The sequence below is a fragment of the Rhinoderma darwinii genome, chromosome 2 (genome assembly GCF_050947455.1).
Source record: "Rhinoderma darwinii isolate aRhiDar2 chromosome 2, aRhiDar2.hap1, whole genome shotgun sequence".
Taxonomy (NCBI): domain Eukaryota; kingdom Metazoa; phylum Chordata; class Amphibia; order Anura; family Rhinodermatidae; genus Rhinoderma; species Rhinoderma darwinii.
The window spans coordinates 23,183,202-23,200,045 of NC_134688.1; the positions used below are offsets into that span (position 1 = coordinate 23,183,202).

The 16,844-nt window shown below is 43.1% G+C and overlaps 1 protein-coding gene across 6 annotated transcripts in view; it reads left to right on the top strand.

Moving 5' to 3' along the window:
* The window catches only part of FAT3 (FAT atypical cadherin 3), a 542,685-nt gene that overhangs the window by 502,861 nt on the left and 22,980 nt on the right, over window positions 1-16,844 (top strand). For all 6 annotated transcript variants that reach the window (XM_075851466.1, XM_075851461.1, XM_075851464.1 and 3 more), the window contains 2 exons: window positions 11,614-11,748; window positions 13,236-13,393. In XM_075851466.1, the coding sequence (XP_075707581.1) occupies window positions 11,614-11,748; window positions 13,236-13,393 (293 nt within the window). The remainder of the gene's footprint in view (window positions 1-11,613; window positions 11,749-13,235; window positions 13,394-16,844) is intronic.

The window sequence follows — 16,844 nt, forward strand, 5'->3', positions numbered from 1 at the left end:
AAAGAGTGAAGTTGCATGGCAGTGCTTGTTGTATATGTAACTTGTAAACACCGTGCACCCTCACTCTGAACATAACCTATTAGGGCACGTTCAGACATGGCAGAGTTTTTCCACTGCAAATGTTGGTGCAGATTTGGGGCAATTACGCAACGAAACTGCACCAACATTTGGATATTTGACAGGTAATTCAGACGTTGCAGATATCACAGCGGACTTGCCACAGATTTCAGATTTTGCATTGCAAAGGCTGAAATCCGCAGTGAAATTCCGCTGCTTCTCCACAATGTAATGAGCATGCTGCGGAGGGAAAATTCTGCACAGCAGCCTGATTTCCGCACAGTTATTTTCCGCAACGTCTGAACTAAGGTTCCTAAAAATGTATACAAACAACTGTAAAAAAACGGCTGCTGGGGAATTCGACTGCGGACAGTCCAGAGCGGAATTCAACAGCAATTCCGCCACGTGTGAACGTGCCCTTAGATTGTGGGTGTACGGTGGAGGATTTTGAAGACAAAAACAACAACCCCCACCATATACTGTACCTCACTCTCTATTTAGAGTAAATGGGGAAAAGAATACCCTGAGAGCAAAGGTAACTCCTGGTCCCAATGCAAAGTTAATCCTCAACTATCAGATCTTCTCATAGGGGCAGAGGGACCCTTGGTGCCCCCTCAGACTCTTGGGCCCCGGATCAACCAAAACCTGTACACCCCTACCAAAGAGAGTTAAGGTATATAATGAAGGTTGTCATAGTACTGGCAGTAGATGCGACTGGGAGCAGGAGGGAGTCTCATGCACACAAGTGCCACACAACCAGGGTCGGCCATAGGGGGTGTGTGACCTGTGTGGTCACACAGTGCTTATTAGCTGCCCCTGCTGACGGGGGCGCCACAGATTGCCTGGCACCCAAGGCTTGCGTCCACCATGAATTGTAAAGCACTGTTATTAGATTACTTTGTATATGCCACTGTTGGTATTATTCGAGCACTGCATGGTGGTATTTTTTATTATGTGGTACTGCTATTTAGACACTGTACGATATATTGTTGCAATTTATGGTGGTGGCAGCGCTGTGTAGCATTGTTCTTTAGGCATCTGTATGGAAGTGTTAGTTGACTATTGATTGGCACAAGAAAGTACGTCGCTTATGATTAAGCACTTTATGGCATTTATACAATGTATGGGGGGGGGGGGGGGTTTGTTGCCAACAGAAGGTGCCGCACAGGCCATCATTAAATAAAGGATAAACAGAAATAGAAATAACAAAAAATTCTGAAGCCCTTCCATAGGTTTGCCACCCGTGCCTAAGAGTAACCAAAGCAGACAGTCAACTTTAATATTAATGCAGTTTCTTTGTGTCTGTGATGATTCGCGGCCAAAAATCCTTCGATAAGCACAAAACGAAGAAACCAACATATTAGTTATTCCCGTGCCGCGACTGATTGCAGGGTTTGGTATTTTTAGAAGATGACGGTAAATCGGTGGTAGCTGTCTCGGTCTAATTATATATTGCTAGAGAGTCGGAGGTCTAACCAAGAACAGTAATAGTGGAGGAGCAGCTGGGGCTATTGTTTGGTCATTCATCAAGCTTGCCGAGGCGGGGAATATGGATGATCTCCTCGTGTACGGCCGAGATTCTAAACATAGGTTCGCGATTGAAAACAAATTAAAGAAAGCATTAGCCTGAAAGATGCCGGCGCTGCCAACCCGGTACTTATAACACTTACGGGAACAATGGTTTTCTTGTGGACACAAATTGAAAGACTGAAGCCTTCATTATTGACTCTCTTTTTTTTTTTTTTTTTGGAGCGTTCCAGGAGTATTGTGTGTCGAAACACAGAAGATTTTGACATTCCTGTCATATTATTATGACACAGTCTAATTGCTAAAAATTCCTCCATGTATTATTTCCGAGCCCTGTGACATTCACTGTTTTGTTATCCCTCCCTTTGTGGCGTTTCCCCGACCTTAACAAGGTCAATCATGGAATCCCAATGGTTTTATCCAGAGATGAAACATTTCCTGTTCATTTCCTTTTTGCTTTTTTTTTTTTTGTAAATATAAAATAAAAATGTAAGACTTTGTTCACATACCGTTTGAGGTATAAATTGGGAGGATCCAAGGGAAGGCGGCAACATATACCACTCCATAGGCATCCAATAGGATCTGATTGTTAAAAAAAAATTATTCCACGCAATTTACATTTTTTACCATGTCCCTCTCCATAGATTCGAGTAGTCTACTAATAACTAATAGGGTATGCCAAGAACTATTTCCGGCTGCCCCATAGAAAGTGAATGAAGCGGTGACCAAGCCTCCGCAGTAGCTCTCCATTCATATGGGTTGCACAGGGACGGCCAGGTAAGTCCGTTCTCAGGATAGTGGGGGTCCCAGCAGTTACACCCCCCCCCCACCAATCAGATATTTATCATCTCTCCTGCGGATAGGGGACAAATATTGATTAGGGGGAAAACCCCTTTAATCTTTGACAGCATAAAACTAGAACAGAAGATGCGCCAAATTGTTCACGGTGGTGCGCGCTGCGTGACGAATTTGACGCATCTTGCAAGACGTGTAAGACACTTTTTCTTGTAATTTGTGGGGCATTTAAGCCACGCCCTTTTTGCTAAGTCACACCCCTTTTCTTAAAAACTATTTAGTGAGGCACAAAAAGTGTCTAAAACACATAATATATATGGTGCAAGACATGTACACCGTTTTTTTGGTGCAAATTGAACCCGAAGTCTGGCACATTTAGCTTCAGAAATAATCCCAATTGTTTTAAGATGATTTAAATCTAAAAAAAAATGTCATATCCATAGGAGAGATGCTAAAATGCGCCTGAATTACTTCTGTGCGAAATCGTTCAAGAGGTCACATGTAGCGTAAATACTGCGGATTTTCCACAACGGGTTTTGTTGCGGAAGATCCGCCGTTTTATACAGCAGCAGCAGAGTGGATGAGACATGAACAAATCTCATCCACGCGCTGCGTAAATAATAAACGGAAATAATGCTCAGAAATTGACCTGCGGTGCCGTTTTTTAATCCGCAGCAAGTCAATTGTATTTGTGTAATCGCTGCTTTTTTGTTGCTGATTTTCTCCAATGAATTCAATGGGAAGGTGAAACCCGCAACAATTAGCAGATTTTGCGATATTTGCGACGACAAAGCTGCGATTCCGCTCCAAAAAACGCAGCTCAGAAAAAAATAAATCGTATAATTCCCCACAATTCTGTGCTTCTTCGTCCAAACCGGCCGCCTGAAATGACGATTCATCCCATGTGACCGCTGCAGTCAATCACAGGCGGCAGCGATCACATGGGATGAAACGTCACCACAGGAGGCCGGGCTGCAGAACGGCAGAGGGACGCGTCGCCATAGCTACGTAAGTATGAAACCTTTTTTTTTTTTTTTTATGTGCAGTTTTCCTCGTTGGACATTCTGGCCGAAAATCTGCACCGCAATTTGGTGCGTTTTTCCTCCGGAATTCCCTGCGGCGCCCGGGGTGGATTCGCTGCGTACTTTTACGCAGCGTATCCGCCCTGTGTGAACATAGCAATAAGGTAACGTGTAAAGCAAGGGTTAAAATCGACAAAAATTAATGTAGCGTGTAGATACAGTGAAGGCGCACAGACGGCACCTGCTGCCTACATGTATTTTTGGGGTCATTTAAAAGCAGATGTGAAAGTGTAACAAAAAGCCAGCAATAGTAAATGTTAGTGCGGGGGTCGCCCTCGTAAAATATGGCTGCTCTGCAGTGTTCTTTAATCCCGCCGCCTTGCATCTTATAATCAGGTTTAGTGAAGACACATGAACATCTAAATTAACCGTAATCTAGAACATATTGGGTTGATCAATGCCATATGTCGCCATGTGCTGAGTATACAGGAATGTGGCTGAACTCGCTCTATTCCAGGCGCTGCGATACGGCTGAGCTCTGTTCTGTGTATGGGAACGTGTGATCCTCACTGCACACCATTTATTATAACTACAGACAAGAAGTGGAGATGCTGAATATACCAAACAGCTGGGATTTTATTCTAGGGCCGACCGAGGCCGCGCACCGCTGCGATTTTACGGCCTGTTATTATCACACTTGCGATTGCGTTACATCAATTTGTCGCTCCTAATACTAACCTATCGCATTTTATACAATGCAAAATCGCCAAGGCATGTAACAGTATGTAGACATCTAGGTTCATTTTAGCGATGATTACGAAACTGCAAAGCGCTAAAATCACAGCGCATAAAAAAGTCGGCCAAATTATATTCAGTGTGCACGGCCACACTTAGGTTCAAGTGTCTATATACTATAAAAGCAACCTCTGCTGCAGTAAAGAAGCCCCTGCTTAGGTTGTCCCCAATCGTCTTCCTCAGGGGCGGGGTAAAGGCTCCTCCGCTCCACAAGCAGGAATGAGAAGAGGGAACTGCCCTGAGGGTCAATCTGCCTTTCTTCCTTGCGGAGAATGGGGAGGGGTAACAATAGCTCTAAAATAGAGGGTAGGGGGCCAATTTAGATTTTTACGAGACCCCTTTTCCTGGATGTACTACATGTAGGCAAGGAGGAAATATCCATAAAGGGATACAAATTTTCAACAGCAAGAATGCTAAACCTCTTACACCTTATGGATACAAATAAGTGTAGGCTTGTACCGCATTGTGAAACGTGCCACATGCCATCCTGTGATAATAGGCACAGGGGTGTGACTATGTGATAACATACACAAGATTGGCAAACATCGAGAGAGGGAGGAGAGAGCAGGAAATGTTTGTGTATACTTGTATCTATATGGGTGACCGGGTGACTAAATATAGTCCTCCATATTCTTCAAAATGGCTGACAAGGGTTGCAACTTTTTGTCTTTGGTTACAGAAGAGCACAGACAGCTGCTTTTACAAATAAAATACTTTATAATCTAAGAGAGCAGGAATGTTCAAGGGTATGTGAAAATTTTAGGATAGATATTATATTATGATTTTTTTTTTCTTATGTACGTGCCCCTACCTTGTTATTTTTGCTGTGATAAATGACCTCATGGGCATTGTCATATACTGTGGCCACATGACACATGTAGCCCCTCAATAAGGCATAAATACCATTTAATACATAAGAATTAATTAAGAAAATGTAGCCCTCAGGCATATTAGTATAGGATATAACATTCAGTAGTTCCGTATTCTGCTGGCGAGACTGGTCATATCGCCCAAGTGGGAAAGGACACACGCTGACATCTTTCATGCATTAAAGTTTTAGGATACATCTGGCGCGGGGTACCACAGGTCCGGTCCCTTGACTCCGGTGTTTATCACGCAGCATTGTGACAAATGTGAATACGAAAGTACCTTCCAGAGCTGAATGTCTTAGAAATATTGAACACAGTTATAGGACTACAGCGGGGGAGGTTTATAAAATAAATGGGGCAAAGGAGAAGTGGAAGGGGTTACACATAGCAGCCAATCAGGTCACTGCTTTAATTCTTAAAGCTGTTTTCGAAACACGACAGCTGAAATCTGATTGGTCGCTATTACTAACACAATATTTACTATTATAGATTGTAGGGTTTATCTTTTTTAGAATCCTCAATTGCAAATGTGCAGAGATAGGGGCTGTGGTCATACCTTACATTTTTCGAGGAACTGTAATCCAGGCCATTGAGGTGTTTCTTTGCAGTTTGGGGTGTCCCTGGGCTAAGCAGGGGTGGACCTAAAAGTCACATGATGTAGGGTTGAACTGTTGGGAAGTATGGAAGTGGTTAATATAATGGTCAATAGATCTGTATCAGGGCCCCTACCTACCATGGGCCATTTATAACACCGGTGTGTGTTCCTATGTGGCAGGAGGGCCTTTGGACCCCTTGGTCACCTGGCCCTGGGTATGGCTGCTAACTCGGCACCCAGTATAGCTAGGCCCCTGGGGGGCAGAGGTAGCAGTTGTAAATGGGCCCTGGTGCCTGAGGGAGCCCAAGGCCTTCTTTCACATAAAAAGACAGCAATATAAAAAATGTTACACGGTAGATGGGAGCCCTGTTACAGATATTGCATTCGGGCCAGGAGGTTGAGGTGCCCATGGCAAAGGGGAGAATTGTAGGTCAGATGGCTAGTAAAGCTTGGTTTTCTGAACTCATGCAATACGACAAAAGAAGATTCCGGTCGACCTCTGCCGAGCTGAAAATACCTGATAACAGAGAACAATTGATGGAACAATACAGCGAATAGAGAGGAGATTGTCCCTTTAATGGATATAGCAGATCGGTAGCATCAGAGAAGATCCGATGGCCAGCTCTTGTGATCCTCTCTGGCTGAATATAGGCACAGAGGGGAGATATTGTTGAAATTCAGAATCCGACATGTTCATGTTTAAAAACATCTCAATTAGTTTGTTTTAGTTGCGTCTCGATGTGTTTTGAAATGTAAAATTCTCCAGCATTAATAGTTTTCAGATGCGACGCTGGAGCGAATGAACTGCTATATGAATAAACATATGTTGACATTTGCCGAATATCTTTTCGGAGTACGAGGTAATTCAGTGACACGTGGAAAAATAGGCAATACAGAATATGCAACGGGTGTTAGAGAGCAACTACAGCCAGTGAATATATATATATATATACCACTATGACCGCGGCATCTACAGGACTCTGAAAGAGTGCCAGCCACAGGCGCCCCATAGGACCCCCTTAACAGTGCCAACCACAGATACCCCATAACAGTTCCAGTGACTGGACCAACATAGCATGACTGCCATAGGGCCCACGTAACAGGGCCAGCCATGGGACTCCATAACATTGCCGGTCACAGGACCCTCGTAACAGTGCCAGCCACAGCACTACATGATAATGTCAGTCATGGAACCCCCCATAACAGTCATTGAACCCCCCATAACACCATGACATTTTCAGTCAACCGGCCCTCATAACAGTGTCAGCAACAGGAAGCCCAGAATAGTGGCAGACACAAAATGCCCATAACAATGACAGCCACAATACCCCAAATACTGTCAGCCTTAGGACCCCATTACAGTTACAGCCACAGGACCCGAATAAAAGTTAAAACCATAGGACCCCATTTAACTTCCCTTCTGCACTCCACTGATGGAGCGTCATACTGTGCCTCTACTTGCTAGAGGATGTTTGTTGGTATATAGCCCTTTTATTTATATATATATATACAGTCCAATAGTAGATGAACACAGCACTCCAATGGTTTCCAGAAAATCAGGCCATGTGCTCGTTACCTGGGGGTGAATCAATTCCCCAAAGAGATAGAAAGAAACATAGAACACAGCAACGGCACCAGGACTTCAGAGTAGATGAAAGCAAAAAGTGGATTTATTCACGTCAATAAAGCAACGTTTCGGTTCAACAGGAACCTTTCTCAAGCCATCTTGAGAAAGGTTCCTGTTGAACCGAAACGTTGCTTTATTGAGGTGAATAAATCCACTTTTTGCTTTCATCTGTGTTCTATGTTTCTTTATATATATATACAGTGAAGGAAATAAGTATTTGATCCCTTGCTGATTTTGTAAGTTTGCCCACTGTCAAAGACATGAACAATCTAGAATTTTTAGGCTAGGTTAATTTTACCAGTGAGAGATAGATTATATTAAAAAAAAACAGAAAATCACATTGTCAAAATTATATATATTTATTTGCATTGTGCACAGAGAAATAAGTATTTGATCCCTTTGGCAAACAAGACTTAATACTTGGTGGCAAAACCCTTGTTGGCAAGCACAGCAGTCAGATGTTTTTTGTAGTTGATGATGAGGTTTGCACACATGTTAGATGGAATTTTGGCCCACTTCTCTTTGCAGATCAACTGTAAATCATTAAGATTTCGAGGCTGTCGCTTGGCAACTCGGATCTTCAGCTCCCTCCATAAGTTTTCGATGGGATTAAGGTCTGGAGACTGGCTAGGCCACTCCATGACCTTAATGTGCTACTTTTTGAGCCACTTCTTTGTTGCCTTGGCTGTATGTTTCGGGTCATTGTCGTGCTGGAAGACCCAGCCACGAGCCATTTTTAATGTCCTGGTGGAGGGAAGGAGGTTGTCACTCAGGATTTGACGGTACATGGCTCCATCCATTCTCCCATTGATGCGGTGAAGTAGTCCTGTGCCCTTAGCAGAGAAACACCCCCAAAACATAATGTTTCCACATCCATGCTTGACAGTGGGGACGGTGTTCTTTGGGTCATAGGCAGCATTTCTCTTCCTCCAAACACGGCGAGTTGAGTTAATGCCAAAGAGCTCAATTTTAGTCTCATCTGACCACAGCACCTTCTCCCAATCACTCTCAGAATCATCCAGATGTTCATTTGCGAACTTCAGACGGGCCTGTACATGTGCCTTCTTGAGCAGGGGGACCTTGCGGGCACTGCAGGATTTTAATCCAATACGGCGTAATGTGTTACCAATGGTTTTCTTGGTGACTGTGGTCCCAGCTGCCTTGAGATCATTAACAAGTTCCCCCCGTGTAGTTTTCGGCTGAGCTCTCAGGATCAAGGATACCCCACGAGGTGAGATTTTGCATGGAGCCCCAGATCGATGTCGATTGACAGGCATTTTGTATGTCTTCCATTTTCTTACTATTGCACCAACAGTTGTCTCCGTCTCACCCAGCGTCTTACTTATGGTTTTGTAGCCCATTCCAGCCTTGTGCAGGTCTATGATCTTGTCCCTGACATCCTTAGAAAGCTCTTTGGTCTTGCCCATGTTGTAGAGGTTAGAGTCAGACTGATTAATTGAGTCTGTGGACAGGAGTCTTTTATACAGGTGACCATGTAAGAGCTGTCTTTAATGCAGGCACCAAGTTGATTTGGAGCGTGTAACTGGTCTGGAGGAGGCTGAACTCTTAATGGTTGGTAGGGGATCAAATACTTATTTCTCTGTGCACAATGCAAATAAATATATATAATTTTGACAATGTGATTTTCTGTTTTTTTTTATATATAATCTATCTCTCACTGGTAAAATTAACCTATCCTAAAAATTCTAGACTGTTCATGACTTTGACAGTGGGCAAACTTACAAAATCAGCAAGGGATCAAATACTTATTTCCTTCACTGTATATATATATATATATATATATATATATATATATATATATATATATATACACATATATTATAACCTTTATTTGAATATATATATATTTATACATTTTTTTTGTTTTTTGTTTTTTTTTTCAAATAAAGATTGTAATTATTATTTACATACTGCAGAAATACTCCAAATGAGACATTTTGGGTGTAACTTTTTTTAGTACATAAAATATTATAGTCCAATAATATGATGACCCCAGAGAACCCCTTTAAGCTGCCATTTCATGGTCACATCCTACAGTTGTAATGTAGCAGACACGACGGTAACATACAATCTCAGCCTGTCACTCGCTCTAGACCTCTTCTGGGTTAGTAACTGAACCATGTCATTTCTGAAAACAGTAATTTACGCATTTCTGAAAGAAAATATATATTTGAGTAATACGAGGACACGTAAGCCGAGTATTTCCATGTCACCGCTACACGATCCTTCCATCAAATGCCGTCATTGATTGCATAGGAAGTTAATAGGTCTTCCAGATGGCACTTATTTAAGTAAATGATCCACTGTATGTTTTTCTTTTTACACGCTTCAGTTAACTTTATATATTTTACCTTTGTTATACCGGAAGATTAACTTGTCGTGAAAGAACAATATAGGCAACGCTTGCTGGGATGAAATACGGGCAAGATTTTAATGTAAAATGGTCATAGGCTACTATTATAGCTGCTAAAATTCTCATATAACTTCACGGACTGGTGTATCTAAGTCTATCTTGTGTGATACCGTCTCAGAGGGGCCTCACAATAATTAATTCCTGGTAATGCAAAAATTTCCAGGCCTAATGTGCTGCTAAAATGGCATCCCTAGGTCAGTGGCCCCAACCTGTGGTTTTCTAGTGAAACTACAACTCCCAGCATGTCCTAACAGCCACTGAAGGGGAGAATATAGTGTTTCACAGAGGCACCATACTGGCACAGTGCCTACAAGTCCGTAATATATAACCGTATACATGGGGGAATATAATAAGACTGGTGTTTCAAACCCTAGTCTTAAACCAATTTACGCCAGAGGAAATTGCACCAAATGTATTAAGAGGTGCTCACTTTGGCAGTTCGCGCAACAGAAATCCATATCTACGCCTGCTATGAACCATTTGCAAAATATGTGGTTTCGGCAGAGACCCCACCCAGTTTGGTTAAACCCCACCTTTTATTGTCACTTTCCAAAAGTAGCGAGAAAAGTAAAAACTTCTACAGAGGGATGTTTGGCACTATCTACAGGGGGATGTGTGGCACTGCGTACAGGGGTGTGTGTGGCACTGCCTACAGGGGATGTGTGGCACTATCTACAGGGGGATGTGTGGCACTATCTGCAGGGGTGCGTGGCACTATCTACAGGGGCTGTGGCACTATCTACAGGGTGTGTGTAGCACTGTGTACAGGTGTGTGTGTGTGTGTGGCGCACTGCCTACAGGGTGTGTGTGGCACTATCTACAGGGGGATGTGTGGCACTATCTACAGGGGGATGTGTGGCACTATCTGCAGGGGTGTGTGGCACTATCTACACGAGGCTGTGGCACTATCTACAGGGTGTGTGTAGCACTGTGTACAGGTGTGTGTGTGTGTGTGTGTGTGTGTGGCAGTGGCACTGCCTACAGGGTGTGTGTGGCACTATCTACAGGTGGATGTGTGGCACTATCTACAGGGGGATGTGTGGCACTATCTGCAGGGGTGTGTGGCACTATCTACAGGAGGCTGTGGCACTATCTACAGGGTGTGTGTAGCACTGTGTACAGGTGTGTGTGTGTGTGTGGCAGTGGCACTGCCTACAGGGTGTGTGTGGCACTATCTACAGGAGAATGTGTGGCACTATCTGCAGGGGTGTGTGGCAGTATCTACAGTGGGGTGGCACTATTTACAGGGAGGGTGGCACTGTCCACAGGGGGCGCGTGTGGCAGTATCCACAAAGGAAGTATGTAACTATACAGGGGTGTGTGTGTGGCACTATCTACAGGGGCTGGCACTTTCTACAGGAGTGTGTGGCACTGTCTACAGGGGAGTGTGGCACTATCTACACAGGATGGTGTGGCACTATCTACAGGGGGAACTGTAGGTCACTTTCTAAAAGGGGCATTGTGCGGCATTGTCTACATGGGGCACTGTGTGGCAACTATCTACAAAGGGCTATGTCTTGCGCTATCTAAAGGGGGAACTGTGTGGCACTCTCTATAAGGGGCGTTGTGGCAGATTAGGTTCAGATTTTTGCGGCAGATCCACGTGTCCGAATAGCCTATGGCAAATCCAACCCGTATTAATTTAGCCTTACTGTTGGTGTTCAGCTCGGATCTTCACCGGTAAATGGACTTCGCTAAAAATAGTTGAGTATCTCTGCTATATACTGTGAAAGCGGCACTCGACAAAACATAATAGAAAACGTATGTGAACACAACAATCAGTCACCATAGAAATTTAAAACCATTCATCGTAAGTCGTAACTTCAGAATGACCAGTCGTCTTTATAGTGCAGATAGTTCTCTTTCTTCTAAGACTCTTCTGCATGTTGCAGGTGGAATCTGTCCTGGATCTGCAGATCCATGTTTGAACAAGCCGTGTCCCGAGGATATGCAGTGCGTGGGGTACGAAGTCAGCCGGAGACCATTTATCTGTCAGTGCCCACCAGGCAAACTCGGAGAATGCTCAGGTAAAATCCATAATTCACTAAATATTATCAAGTCCGCCAGAAGCTTTTAACATTCATTTCTATAGATAAAGGCTTCAGATGTTCTTTATTCTAAAACCCAAAGGAAATAAATAGAGAAGAAGACAAACCACTCAACTAGGGTGGGGTGGAAGGTTAACCACATTAAAATGCTGGAAGAACACTGCATGCCATACAATTCTACTTTCATTTTTAACCCCTGCATGACCACCCAATGTCTTTTGACGTTAGGCGGTGCAGGTCCCCAGTCTACAGCGACGTCTTTTGGCATCGCTGTAGAAGAGGCTGATGAGCGCGCCAGTGAGCGCTCATCCTCTAAGCAGGAGCTGTAACTTACAGATCCTGATCTTAGAGAAGCCTCCTGAACACAGCTGGGATTGGAAAAAATTCTGACCCCTGCTGTTCAACCTTTTGATCACCACGGTCCGCGATCGCGGCATTATCAGTGGGGACTCCCCTCTTCGATCGCGTCATTGGAAAACCAGCGGTAAGTGTTCAATTTTTCTTCGGCGCCATCACAGGAGAAATTAAGCATTACACAATGTCCATGCGTATTAATGAGTTGTTTCTGTAATGCAGGACGGGGCAGGTCCTCCAGAGCGAGAGACGCTCTTTATAACCACTCTCCCCTCTGGCCAAGAGATGAGGGTCCTGAATAGAGGACCCCCCTCTATTAACTCAGAATTCCCTAATAGGTTGTATGAAAATGGGTTTTCTAAACTGGACACCCTTTTAACTGTAGCACTTGAACGAGTTAGGGGGCCTCGGTGTTCCTCTACCAATCAAGGGTTGAAGGAGAAGTTGGGATCAGGGATGTACTAAACCGTCCTGTCCTGGATTTGATGGGGATGTAGTACATGAACCTTCATTAGGAATGCCCCATTTTGGTATTGTGCCCCTTCTCCTCTATGTAGCCCTGGTGCTCCGTGGTCAGGATTTGCAACTAGACCGACTTTCATCCTCCATAAAAACAAATTTTGTCTTGAAAAATTTAATGTATGATTACATCCTGTTATGAAAAAGACTCAGCACCGTTTTAGCTTAATCCCAATTCATTTTTAATTTTTATATCACGCGACATAGTGATCTTTATACTATATGGATGAGGATACAAGAGACTCCTCAATTCACTCAGAATTACCTTATAGGGTATAGGAAAATGGGTTTTCTAAACTGGGCGACCCCTTTAAATCTGGGAATGCCTCAAATAAACCAAAAATGCTCCTTTTAAAAAAAAATAATCCATATACCCCACTCCATTTCTGGCCTAGTTCAAGGGAGACTCCAGCGAAAATCAGAACTGTTGGCAAGTATGATCACATTATATTACATTTGACCTTTTTTGAAATTTTTCTTTTTTAACCCTTTTGTTATCACATTTTTTTCTTTCTTTTAACTAGCGTTGCACATGTCCATGCTCTCTTTTTTGTATAGTCTACTATGAACACAATACATTTGTATCATTTCAGGACATACTTCACTCAGTTTTGCTGGAAACAGTTACATTAAATACCGGGTCTCGGAGAACAGCAAACGAGATGAATTCAGACTGGGCTTACGAATGCGGACTCTGCAGAACAATGCTATCATCATGTACACGAGATCGAACCCCTGCATGATCCTGAAGGTAAGTCAATTATATTATCCGCAGTACTTCTGATACAATTAAAGAGGATACTTGTATTACCCATGAAATAACAACTCTGGAGCATCTTTAATTATAACTCTACGTTGTGTCATTCCTCTGTTAATCCTCCTAGAAATGTATAAATTAATGGATAACTGCGTGTTACCAGTTGGGGGTGTCTCTACACAGGCTGACACTGTCCAATCAGGGCTGTCAGAGTGAGACTGTGTAGAGACACGCCTCTTTGACAAGGTGATGGTAACACCCAGTTGTCAATTTATTCATAAATTTCTAGGAGGAATAACAGAGGAATAACACAATGCAGAGGGATAAGAAAAGATGCTCCAGAATTGTTATTTCAAGTGGAATACAGGTATTTACTAAAACAGACATGTCAGGAGAGGTGACAGGTCCTTTTTACAAATTGATTGTTGGGGAGCTCGGAGCTCTAAAATTTGTCTTGCTGCCAATGTTAATTATCTTCTATTGATCATGTGCATTTTTTTTAACTAATTACATAAGCAAGAAGAAACACTATAATTAGCTAAAAACTTCATATATGAAGTCGAATGATAAACTTCTGGCTACTTGCAGCCACCACTAGGGGGAGCTTAGTATCTTAATGTGTTATCAATCCCCTTTGTTAAAGGGGCGTGTCACTAAACAGTCTCACTCTGTCAGCACTGATTGGACAGAGTTAGTCTGTGTAGGGACACACCCCCAACTAGTAAAACCCACTTGTTAATTTATTCATACATTTCTAGGAGGAATGACAGAGGAACAGGACAACATAGGGTTTTTAGTTGCTCCAGAATTGTTATTTGATGGGAATGCAATTATTTACTAAAACAGACATGTCAGGAGCGGTGACAGGTCCTCTTTAATATACCCTTCTGTCTAAATTTAAAAAAAAGTCCTTGAATCCTAATCTTGCTTGAAGTCTCTTGTCACCCAGCTTTCTATAAACCCTGAATGGCAAAAAAAAATCTGCATTGTATCAGAGCATACACTTATATAACAATGAATCATGACAAACTCCGCTCTGCTACATCTGTGCCCCATCTCTCAGGATGAATAATGCAATAGGTCCCTAAAGAAGAGTGATCAATAGCAATCAGTGCCGTATCTTTTACTGGCGTTTATGGGGACTGGTGGAATAGCGCTTGAACTGAATGTTTCCTTTTTTAGTGTATGTACTGAGCGGTCCTGGTTCCTGTGGTTTCAGCTTCATTGTTATACTCTGTGTGTCGCCTATAACCCAAAATCATACCTGTCTTTCATAAACCGCTATTGGCTGAGGTGTAAATTGAGCATCACAATATTACAATGTAATTATACACACACGGGATCGGGAAAGTCGCAGGGGGGGGCCTTAGAAATTACATGGTTTATTATATGATTCTCGCCCGCCCTCCTCCCACCTCGTCCTAATTAATTATTACGTCTACCCTCCACGGAGAGAACGGGCTCAGGGTCCCTTTATATAGAAATATGATGTTTTCTGATTTTTAAGCCTGAATTGCTTTAATAAACACGAAAGTCTAAGAAACTTTTGTTTGGCAACTTTCTTTTATATTTAAAAGAACAGTAGCTACATCCTGTATTTCCATTAGGACATGCCCTGTCCATATGTCCTATTAGGGTATACGGACATCTTGGGGGAGGGGAGGGCTGCTGCTTGAGAGTGGAGAGTCACTGCAAGAGTGGCTCCTGCTCTGGAGGACTCAGCGTGACCATAAATTATATGGTTTACTATTCATTTGAATGGGCATCATGTAATACCACATTTCTCCAGCAGTGGCCACTGCAGGAGAAATGTCCAACTGCCAGAGATAACAGCTGATCACTGGAAGTTTCAGCTGCCAGACCTGTGGCGATCAACTGATCTTTATTTAAAGAAGAGGTAGTCCGGTTGGGACAACCCCTTTAAAACATGTTGATATTAGAGGGAGCGGTTATTGCGAGTACTATCTCTAAATGGGAACTCATTAATAACAGCTGATCATGGGGGGCTGTCAGCAGTGAGACCCCATTCAATGAGTTTGTCTCATAATCTGAAATGGGGTTGTCCATTCCGCAGTACCCCTTAAGAGTTCAGTTGGTTGAGATGTGGTAGGATGAATATTACCCCTTTATAGTCTAAATCATTGTAAGTTACATCTCATCTCCATTAAACTCTAAAACTAATTTCAGAATTCTGTTGGTTTCTTGGTACCAGAGAGCAGTGCATTGTGGGAGGTCAGACTAGACCTAAGTTGTTAGCTGTCTGACAGCGGGGTGGAGCTAAACTGCTGTCTGTTACCAGTGACAACCAGCAGAATTTTAAAAAATAGACACAAAATAACTGAAAATCGTTGCAAAAGCAGTAAAGTATTTTCAATGTTATATACACTTATATTTGGTACCTGTATACATATGTTGTGGGGTGACCCGGCTGTTGTCTAGAAATTTTCTAGAACCCCCATTCCCACATTTGGCCGAGCATGCAAGTCGGCTCTGTACCTTTAGTATTCCGTTTTTTAGTGTTCCCGTGACCATAAGAGTCATATCTTAGTTTGGAAAGTGTCATATCTTCAATCCTCAACCCTTTCCGAGTTAACTCCGCCTCCTTACTTTTGATTGACAGCTCCTCGCCTCCCCACAGCACACACGAAATCCTGTGCTTGCCCATCAATGTCCAGTTCTGGTGCGTGCGCACAACGGGACACCATAGCGACGCATGCGCAGTAACTAGATTTGAGGTCCGGATGAAACAGGGAAGGGTGTAGGACCATACATGACGGTCGCATGCGCGCTCTCTCAGACAAGATTTTGGCATTCAGGGCAGGCCAGTTTTCGGCAGTGGGTGGGCATAAGAAGAGGGACGAATGAGACTGCCAGATTATTACCATAAAAGGCGCAAAATGAGGAGTTTAGGAGAAGGGATAACGGCAGTGAACTTTTGACAGCAGCGGCCAGCGAGGGGTGAGTAGAGTTTAATAGGTGAAATACTGGTGACAGGTTCCCTTTAAGGTGGGCTTGTGCATATACACAGCAGCCAATCTGAAAAAGCAGAGCTGCAGTGTAAACCTTGCTGGATGGATGGTTGATGATATAGAAGGTGGATTTCAGACTATCTAAGTCTCAGGCAGGTTTAGTATATATATATTATATAGAGGAATACACTTTATAGACCCAAGTAGACTTCTGCTTTATGGCATAAAGGCGCATTTTAATTCACTCTACAAAACCAAATCAGTGTAATACCTTCTCATGCATAATATGGCACAAAAAGGGAAAAGCCGACTCGTGCCGCCTGTCTCCGGAGACTTCAGAACCGCTGTATCCTTCGTTCCCAGTGCAGCGTCTTTGAAGGTTTTCTAAAAAGCTTTTGTATGTAAATTGCTAGTTTGCTACAGAACTGCACGGCAGGAGTGGGGCTTTCAGGTCATTACAAGTAATTAAAGCTTGT